The following is a 9,770-nucleotide window of genomic DNA, read 5'->3' as shown; positions in this document are numbered from 1 at the left end:
AAATTCAATCATTCCATACAAATTCAGAAAACAGAATTTAAATTCAGTCGTCCGCTGGAACAAATCTCATCACTTTCAATCTAAGTCATTTACACAAACACAAGATCTCAAGTCAAGACTTTAGAAACCTTTTCAAGTCATCAAAGTACAAGTCAGAGTCAAGTCCCAAGTCACCAGAACCCAAGTCAAGTCAAGTCTCAAGTCTTCTCTTCATGCATCAAGTCAAGTCTCAAGTTTCAAGCAATTCAAACTGTGATGCCATTGGCTGCTAGAATGTAAACAACAATTTAAAAATGTCATTACAAAGTGACAATAATATAATTTGGATGGAGAGCTTGTGAAACTGTGATGGTCAAGAGTCTCATTAGTGATTACTACAGCAGAATAACATGGAGCTGATATCACCATTCATGTTCCTGACAGCAGAATAACATGGAGCTGATATCACCATTCATGTTCCTGACAGCAGAATAACATGGAGCTGATATCACCATTCATGTTCCTGACAGCAGAATAACATGGAGCTGATATCACCATTCATGTTCCTGACACAACAGACAGATTGACACATTTTTGTATTGCGATGTATTGAATTTTGATATATTGTCCCATCCCTACTGTAAAGTGACCCATTTGTAAAATTTCCTGATATTCCCTGACTTAACCGGCGAATTTATCAAATTTCCCTGTCTGCAATACACTTCTCAATAATTCCATGACATTCCAGGTATTTCCAGGACTGGTGGGAAGCCTGGAGTGTGTGTGTGTGTGTGTGTGTGTGTGCGCGTGTGTGTGTGTGTGTGTGTGTTTTCTTCCTCCTCACCTTTCTTGTTCCACAGCATGGAGACTCTGTCGGCCTTGAAGAAGCTCTTGTTGGCGAGGGCAGCGCCCGGTCCGCCGAACTGCGGGTACTGGTAGAGCCGGACGAACGACGGCGCGCCTTTACTGCCCGGCACATAGACCGCTACCTGCAGGGGGGGGGGGGGGGGGGGGGGGGGCAAACAGGGAGGGGCGGAGTTACTCAGCTGCTCGTTTCCTCTCATCCCTCACTCCCTCTCCTCTCCTACCAAGAAGTAACTCAAAGGAAGGCAAGAAAGTGAACGAGGGAAGGAGGAGAAGTGAACAGGACCGGGACAGTTGTTTCCTTCTATCATCACAAAAGCCCAAGTCGATCACAGATGAAGCGACCAATCACAAACCTCATCCTGCCTGGCCTAGTTAAAGTGCAGGACCCTACTTTTTTATTGCACTATGATAAAGATTATTAAACAACCTTCTGTCACTAAACCCGGTCTGATCAACATCCAGGTGTTTCTCATGTTGTCCGCTCCTACCTTGCTGGGCTGACCTCCAGGTGACAGAACGAAGTCAGAAACCTTCTGCATATGGAGCTTGTTGGCGATGGTGTCTGAAAAAACATTTCCACTGCAGTCAGCTAGTTCAGACGGACAGCTGGAGCACAGAGAGCTGGCTGAACACAGATCAGTCACTGCTTTTACTGTGAAATACACTATATGTTGTTGTTTATGTTGTTAGCTAGCCGTGTGTTTATGTTGTTAGCTAGCTGTGTGTTGTTTATGTTGTTAGCTAGCTGTGTGTTGCTTATGTTGTTAGCTAGCTGTGTGTTGTTTATGTTGTTAGCTAGCTGTGTGTTGTTTATGTTGTTAGCTAGCTGTGTGTTGCTTATGTTGTTAGCTAGCTGTGTGTTGTTTATGTTGTTAGCTAGCTGTGTGTTGCTTATGTTGTTAGCTAGCTGTGTGTTGTTTATGTTGTTAGCTAGCTGTGTGTTGCTTATGTTGTTAGCTAGCTGTGTGTTGTTTATGTTGTTAGCTAGCTGTGTGTTGCTTATGTTGTTAGCTAGCTGTGTGTTGTTTATGTTGTTAGCTAGCTGTGTGTTGGTTTATGTTGTTAGCTAGCTGTGTGTTGCTTATGTTGTTAGCTAGCTGTGTGTTTATGTTGTTAGCTAGCTGTGTGTTGCTTATGTTGTTAGCTAGCTGTGTGTTGGTTTATGTTGGTTAGCTAGCTGTGCGTTGTTTATGTTGTTAGCTAGCTGTGTGTTTATGTTGTTAGCTAGCTGTGTGTTGTTTATGTTGTTAGCTAGCTGTGTGTTGGTTTATGTTGGTTAGCTAGCTGTGCGTTGTTTATGTTGTTAGCTAGCTGTGTGTTTATGTTGTTAGCTAGCTGTGTGTTGGTGGAAGATGGAAGCTGGTTTCTTACTGAAGTCGTTGTTCTCAAAGAAGTGAAGCTCATTGTTGACGCTCCTCACAGTGATTTTCTCATCTTCAGACCAGCTGGGACACCTACACACATTCAGACAGGAACGGACCAATTACAATCCACAACAACAGTTACAGTGGACTGTCACCCAGGCAGGGCTTCAGTGTTTTGCTATAGGACACTTTGACAGGAGGCAACAATACAGGCTGTTGTAGGGATTGAACCAGTGTGTTGCGGTACAGTGCAGTGCGGTGTGTTGTGGTACAGTGTGTTTTGCAGTGAGGCGTGGCGTGGCGCGGCGTGGCGTGGCGTGGCGTGGCGTGGCGCGGCGTGGCGTGTCATGGCGTGGCGGTGGACTCACCAGGCCTCGATCTTCTTCTGGTACAGGGCTTTGAGCAGGCGGCCGGTCTGCAGCTCCCACAGCTGCAGGTTGGCGTCACCCTGAGGATTCTCCTGACTCTCTGACACACACACACACACACACACACACACACACACACACACACACACACACACACACACCAAGAGGGAACACAACAGGAGAAGTAATACTACTATTAATACTAATACCACCAAAACTTACACTAACAAAAATACTAGTAATGATGATAGTACTATAAAAACACCACTTTAATGAGTTACATAACTAAATTTATTTAAGTACTACTGATACTACTGTTATTAATAATAATATAAACATGTCTACAGCATCTGTGATTATAAGCTGTAGTAGTCTCTTTTTGTACTGTTGTGTACTGCTTCTTTTATTTTGTAAAGCACTTTGTAAACTTTGTTTTGGAAAGTTGCTATATAAATAAAGTTTATTATTATTATTAAACTGGTAAACTGTTAACTGGTAGTAGTGTAAACTAGTGACCAGGTGAAGTGTGAAGTGTGAACAGGTGAACAGGTGAACTGGTGAACAGGTGAAGGTCATACTGCTGTACGGCTGCCAGGTCACCAGCACTGTGTTGAGAGGAGAGAACTCCAGCAGAGTCGTCTTAGGGAGGTCAAAGGTCGAGACCACGGAGCCGTCTGACGTCTTCACTACACTGACTCTGACAGACAGACAGGCAGGGACACAGACAGACAGGCAGGGACACAGACAGACAGGCAGGGACACAGACAGACAGGCAGGCAGGGACACAGACAGACAGGCAGGGACACAGACAGACAGGCAGGGTCACAGACAGACAGGCATAATTCATGTGTTTTTCTGGATGTATGGGGCATTTTACATGAAAATATAATCTCAATAAATAAGAGATTTCCATTTATACATTGTAATACATCGTTTTTGTAATTAATTGATCATTGTTTTTTTCATGAATTCTCTATAAACAACCAACTATTTAGTTCCATCAGAATTAATCAACAAGCTCTGTGACTCTGATATGCAAATTTGCAGAATTCAATGAAATATGAGCTGATGTGAAAATGTTACTAACAAAATTAATAAATGTTATAATAGGAAAAGTGTTTATATTTGTGTCAATATTCAACATAATATATTTCATTCTGATAGGATGAAAGGACGTGACTCTATAGCGATGTGTTGATCATTTATCCAGACCAGTCCACAAGCAACCAACAGTAAGGGGTCAGGGGTCAGAGGTCAGGGGTCAGGGGTCAGGGTCTCACTTGTCTCCGTTGCACCAGCCGAACAGCGTCCCGTCTCTGCTGAACGTCACACATCTGCTGTGCCGAGGATCTCTGAGGATAAACAGCTGCTTTAATACAACCTGACTGAACATTACAGAACACTTACAGCAGGTTTAACATAACCAGAATATAATCTACTCACCAACATCAGATTTTTACTTCCCATTCATTTGAATGGAAACTGACATTGAACACTGATGAACAGATTCACAACAGATCCTGCTGTAAGACAATAAAGCATCCAAAGCATACACTAAAATAAAAGTAGATCCGGTCTCCCAAACAGGAACTATCTCTCCTACATGGTATCCCTCCGCTGTGTTCTCTTCTATCAATAAAGATGCTGTCTGGTGAAATTCTGTTCTAAATAGAAGAACCAAACGTTAATTAAAAATCACAGCAGCAGATCTGTTGTTGAATCTGTTCATCAGTGTTCAATGTCAGTTTCCATTCAAATGAATGGGAAGGAAAAATCTGATCCTGGTGAGTAGATTATATTCTGGAGGTGAAGCTCTGACCTGTGGAAGGACGGGTCTTCCTCGCAGCCGGGCGGCCCGCGGAGCAGCAGCGTCCCGTCGGATCCACGCACTGCACGCACACACACACACACACACACACACACACACACACACACAGGTCAGCAGACAGGCCACATGTCACTGTACCAACCTGCTTCAGAAACTCAGCTGAAATGTTATGAAACAAGCAGCTGACGATTATCTGGACCAAAAGCATCTCGATATTAACTTGATTATTACTAAAAAGATTAAAACTGTGAGCTCCACGAGCCGCTTTCTGTCTTACTTAAAGGTCTCATATTACAGGAAATCAAATATTAAATATCCTCTATTTCTATCAATATCTGATCAAAGACATTCAATGCAGATGTTAAAATGTGATTTTGTCTGATGGCTACTTAGATTTAAAGTTATTACATTTTCTAAACTCCTTCCTTCTCTCCAGGCAGTTTCAGACTCCAGAGAACAAGATTTTACAAACTTTTTTGTGCAATTTCTAAACTTATCTGACGTCTAAAGGGTTTTCTCAGAATCCTTTTTGTCATTTTCATGCCAAAAATTCACAGTGTTCAGTGTTTCCTCCAGTTTTCTTCTCATCAGGGTGGAAAAGCCTCTGAAACATTTAGACACTAAAACTCTCCAATGAAACCAGACTGATGAAGTTATTTTAGTGTCAATAGAGTTGAATGGAGGGAAACATTACTGTGTTTAATGAAGAATTAATTAAATCATTAAATGAGTAAATAAAATGTGCAGAGAAATCTGTTTTCCTGTCTGGATGATGATATTTCATGTTTCAGTCCGACCCGTTAACCAGCAGCATTTCCCAGCATGCCTCTGTGTGCTCCAGTGAGAACAACAGCCTTCTTAACATTGAACTGCCAACCGGCTGCTGGTTATCAGAGCAGTGAGGCAGAGCCAATCACTGCTGCTGACAGGAGATGAACTGACATGATGAGCCGAGTCTAAATCTGATCCTGAGTTTTATCTTTAAAGTGAAGAGCAAAGATCAAGACAAAACCACCTGATATTTATTTGAAGCCAAATCTAATAAAATCCCATCAGAGACCAAAGTTCACTCTGATAGTTTGGTGATTAAACTGATAATTGTTCACACTGATCAAATAATATCTAGTCAGTCATCAGTGGGTTCGATGGTAGATGATATCAGATGCAGGGACTTTGCCATAGCTTAGAGACAGCGTGGCTCTTGTATGGATAGAACATACACCAATAAAAACTGCCAATTTAATGTTACCTAGCTTATCGGCTAAACTACACACCGCATTAAATATGACTGGAGACTTTTCTGAAAACTTAACGATTCACTGTTCAATTCGGCATACATACAATCCTTCAAGCCGCAGTTAGGTCAATAAAATGTTACTTTTTATGACTGGCGTGACTGTTATTCCCACACTCGTCCTCCACGAAAATAGGGAAATACAGACGCGGGAGGGAGTAGAGTGGACCAATTATAAAAGTTGATTTTATTGAAATAAAAGGCTGTGAGGTGAATCAGATTCACGCCGAATTTACCAGAAGATCCTAAGGATTCAACAGAGATCTTAAGTCTCTTTCTAGGAGGTTTGCACATTTGCCGGTGAGCAAAATAATAATAAACTGCCTGGTTTTGAATGGAGTTCGGCGTGCGGTTTTCTCCATACGAGAGACAGGAACGTGTCAGCGCTCCTGCCAGCTCAGTTCGCCTGCTGCTGATTCTTTAGTTTTCCGCTGAAACTGCAGCTCCTAACCGACATGTCGGTGTAAACACAACAGACACGCTGCAGCGGTCAGTGTACAGATCGTGATACCCACCTGCGAGCAGCGGAGTGGGGGGCGCCATGTTTAGATGTACCGGAAGGGGAAGAATTGCGGCCCGGAAATGCGGAAACGCAGACGGAGGGGGCGTGGCCTTCACTGCCACATCAGCATACAATCAGTTTTTTAAATACATAATAAAAAATAAATTCGAACGTGGAATTACCTGTGCCGACGTCACACATTCAAATTTAGTACAAATAATGTATATTGTTTTTGTGGTAAAATTTAAACCGTGTTTTGTGAATGTTGTGTGTTGAAACTGTCGGCGGAGTGACCGGCCCGCAGGCTCGCGAGCTGCGTCAAGCTGCCTAAGTGTTACCGGAAGTAAGGTGAATCTTGCTTTCAAAGTAAAAGCTTTCACTTATGTGCTTTGTAATGCTAAAAAAAAAATAAACTGTAACATGTTGGTCGATATGTTTTGATATGAGTCTTTTTATTAATTAATGCAACAACAAAAACAGTTAACAACAAGTATACATATCCAGTATTGATTAAGAGCGAGACAGAGGAGATGAAGGGATAAACATCTACACACCACAATAAACACATCATCAGTTTCAGAAATACGTTTCAAAGTTTGCATATTTTTACAGGTTTCACAGCATTTATTCATGTTCTCTGATGTGTGAATTATTCTTATGTACTGTACTACAGGAATGTTTGTCTATTCCTGGACAAACACAAGAAATAAAGAAGATTTATGGGAATAAACATTCGCCTATGTGACATTTTCCCGACAAAATTATTAATCTTGTAAAAATATTGCACTGTTTCCCTTCTGTGGCGTCATCACCTGTGAAGCTGAACAGTAAACTCAATTATTCCAAAACCAGGCGAAAGTCCTCAGAGACATCAATTCAAAATCTGGAGGTCTGGGGGTCAACGCGGGTTTTATTTTGTAGGTGAAGACCGGAAGTGTTGCGTACGACTCTGTGCGGCTTGACGCTGGCGGCTGCAGGAGGAGGGCGGGGCTTCTGGGTTTTGAGGACGTAGACAAGTCTGAGCTGTTCTTCTCGCCGCCCGCCCGCCTGCAGACACACAGCGACACTTCAGACTTTCAGTAAAACTAAAATAAAAACTCCAGTAAAGTGAAATAAAGTCCAACATGGTGGCCAAACAGAGGATCCGCATGGCGAACGAGAAGCACAGCAAGAACATCACGCTGAGGGGGAACGTGGCCAAGTCAACGGTGAGTTTAACAACGGACCAAACATCTGGATCACAAGTTACTGCTGCTCTCCAGTCGGTGAATAATGTGAATAATAATGTGAATAATAATGTGAATAATAATGTGAATAATAATGTGAATAATGTTAAATGCCGACAGAAGGTCAGAACATGAATATTAAAGTTGGTCCAGTTGGTGCCGTTAAAAGCCGCTGAGCAGCTGAGACTGATCTGAGAAGTGATTCAGACTCCTGTTGAAGAAGGAAATGATGATTTAATATTCAGTATGTGTTGATATGTTTTATATCTGTCAGTGTAAATGTCATGTAACGTAAGAGGAGGCTGGCAGTTCAGTCACTGCTGAATAATAAATACTAATATCTGTCCATAACATGGCTGTTTATGGAAGTCATATGTAAGTAGTATGTTGTTTTCCAGTCAGTTTCCACAGCAGACTGATCTGTTTCAGTTCCTCCGCTCAGTTCCATTAAAACAAAGTAAATCCTGAGTGAGACTCTTCAGGAAGAACAGATGGATTGTTGGTGAACTGTTATATTTAATAAACACTCTTCATCAAGTTAAACAGTTTCAGACAGACGGGAGAAAAAAGGAGAAATCTTCCATTCCAGCTCAGACTGTTGGATCCTGTTCCAGCTGGACTGCTGGGAAATGTAGTAAACTGGTTTATTTATCTCTCTCTCTGTGTGTGTGTGTGTGTGTGTGTGTGTGTGTGTGTGTGTGACAGAGGAACATGGGGGAGGATAAAGGAGTGGGTCCGTGGCTCCTGGCTCTCTTCGTCTTCGTCGTCTGTGGATCAGGTCGGTTCCTCTGGACGAAAATTCAATATTGTCATGTATCTCCTGTCAGTGGATCCTCTGGTGGTTCTGACACCAGGACTCACTTCTGCTGTCCGGACCCATGAGAACAAGCTCATTTTATTAAAAAACTCAGTGAGGTGTGAAACATTTTAAGGAATATTTTGTTTGAATCACACCTGACGTTACCATCCGGTTCAATGGGATGAACATTTAATTATTTAACCAATGTATTTAATGTGATTTTGGATGTTAGGAGATTTCTTATGATTATCATGATATTGATTTAGTTGATTTAGACTAAATACTACTATACTGCTACTATACTGCTGCTGCTTTGCTGTTTAATGAGTGAAGGGTTCGGTCTTGCTGTTCGCTATGGATAAAAGCGTCTGCCAAATGGGAAATTGTAAATTGTAATATTGGACTTTGAGTGCTTTTATTTTGAAAAATTAAAGCTGTTACTTCAGTTGTATTCTCTCTCTCTCTCTCTCTCTCTCTCTCTCTCATTCATGTCTATTTAACTATTTGCATGTTTTTTTCTTCCAGCTATCTTCCAGATCATCCAGAGCATCAGGATGGGCATGTAAAGTGATGTCATCACCGGGGGGCGGAGCTAAGACAACAAGGAGCCAAAACCAGGAAGTGCTGCAAACATTGTGCCTTACCAGCAACAGACAGCAAACAACAACACACAACAACAGACAGCACCCAGGGGCGATGCACCCCCCCCCCCCCCCCCCCCCCAGGCTCCTCCCCCTGTTGTTGTCATTCATGATAAAAGCAGTCAGGTTTTACAGATATCGGACGTCAGATATCAGCCGCTTCGCCTCCATTCCTCTTCTGCTGAAAGTCAGACTCTCTTATCATTCCCCCCCCCCCAACACACACACACACACACACACACACTATCTTATCTGTGTTGATTTGATCCTGGCTGTACGTTGACCTTCCTTCCCATGAGTCTTTGCCTGTAACAAGTTCTGCCTCCATTCCAGAGCATCACACTGCTCTCTGTTTGCACTTCTGGGGGGGGGGGGGGGGTTAGGGGTCAGAGGTCAGAGTCCAGAGTCTCTCTGTCTGTCTGGAGTCTCTGTCAGTGTGGATCAGTAGATCTGACAGCAGCTGGATGGTCCGACTGCACTGTGTGCAGAGGATCATCATCTGTGTGAAGAAACCCATCAGAAAATAAAGATTCACTTTTCAACATGGAGACGCTGTGTGGCTGACTGTTCTCTGACTGTTCTGACTGTTCTCTGACTGTTCTGACTGTTCTCTGACTGTTCTGACTGTTCTCTGACTGTTCTGACTGTTCTCTGACTGTTCTGACTGTTCTGACTGTTCTGTCTGTTCTCTGACTGTTCTGTCTGTTCTCTGACTGTTCTCTGACTGTTCTGACTGTTCTCTGACTGTTCTGTCTGTTCTCTGACTGTTCTGACTGTTCTCTGACTGTTCTGTCTGTTCTCTGACTGTTCTCTGACTGTTCTGACTGTTCTCTGACTGTTCTCTGACTGTTCTGACTGTTCTCTGTCTGTTCTCTGACTGTTCTCTGACTGTTCTGTCTGTT

The 9,770-nt window shown here is 42.7% G+C and overlaps 2 protein-coding genes across 2 annotated transcripts in view; one reads left to right on the top strand and one right to left on the bottom strand.

The window, feature by feature from the left end:
• The window catches only part of eif2a (eukaryotic translation initiation factor 2A), a 16,839-nt gene extending 10,575 nt beyond the window's left edge, over window positions 1–6,264 (bottom strand). Inside the window, 8 exon segments of the mRNA XM_078284271.1 lie at window positions 824–968; window positions 1,335–1,408; window positions 2,218–2,300; window positions 2,579–2,678; window positions 3,157–3,275; window positions 3,859–3,930; window positions 4,398–4,467; window positions 6,216–6,264. Coding sequence (XP_078140397.1) covers window positions 824–968; window positions 1,335–1,408; window positions 2,218–2,300; window positions 2,579–2,678; window positions 3,157–3,275; window positions 3,859–3,930; window positions 4,398–4,467; window positions 6,216–6,243 — 691 coding nt within the window. The 5' untranslated portion in view covers window positions 6,244–6,264.
• A 957-nt stretch (window positions 6,265–7,221) lies between these two features.
• On the top strand, window positions 7,222–9,416 carry LOC139912700 (stress-associated endoplasmic reticulum protein 1-like). The gene is made up of 3 exons (XM_071900572.2): window positions 7,222–7,410; window positions 8,134–8,206; window positions 8,753–9,416. The coding sequence occupies exons 1-3, from the start codon at window positions 7,327–7,329 to the stop codon at window positions 8,791–8,793; spliced, it is 198 nt and encodes a 65-aa protein (XP_071756673.1). The 5' UTR covers window positions 7,222–7,326; the 3' UTR covers window positions 8,794–9,416.
• Window positions 9,417–9,770: the final 354 nt, after the last annotated feature.

This window comes from Centroberyx gerrardi, chromosome 6 (assembly GCF_048128805.1).
Source record: "Centroberyx gerrardi isolate f3 chromosome 6, fCenGer3.hap1.cur.20231027, whole genome shotgun sequence".
Classification (NCBI taxonomy): domain Eukaryota; kingdom Metazoa; phylum Chordata; class Actinopteri; order Beryciformes; family Berycidae; genus Centroberyx; species Centroberyx gerrardi.
The sequence above is the reverse complement of the archived record's forward strand: the minus strand, read 5'-3'. Positions and strand labels throughout refer to the sequence as shown.

Coding starts and splice junctions, on each gene's coding strand:
- LOC139912700 (XM_071900572.2), top strand. CDS start 7,327: ATGGTGGCCAAACAGAGGATCCGCATGGCGAACGAGAAGCACAGCAAG. Junction 7,411..8,133: donor GGAACGTGGCCAAGTCAACG/GTGAGTTTAACA, acceptor TGTGTGTGACAG/AGGAACATGGGGGAGGATAA. Junction 8,207..8,752: donor CTTCGTCGTCTGTGGATCAG/GTCGGTTCCTCT, acceptor TTTTTCTTCCAG/CTATCTTCCAGATCATCCAG.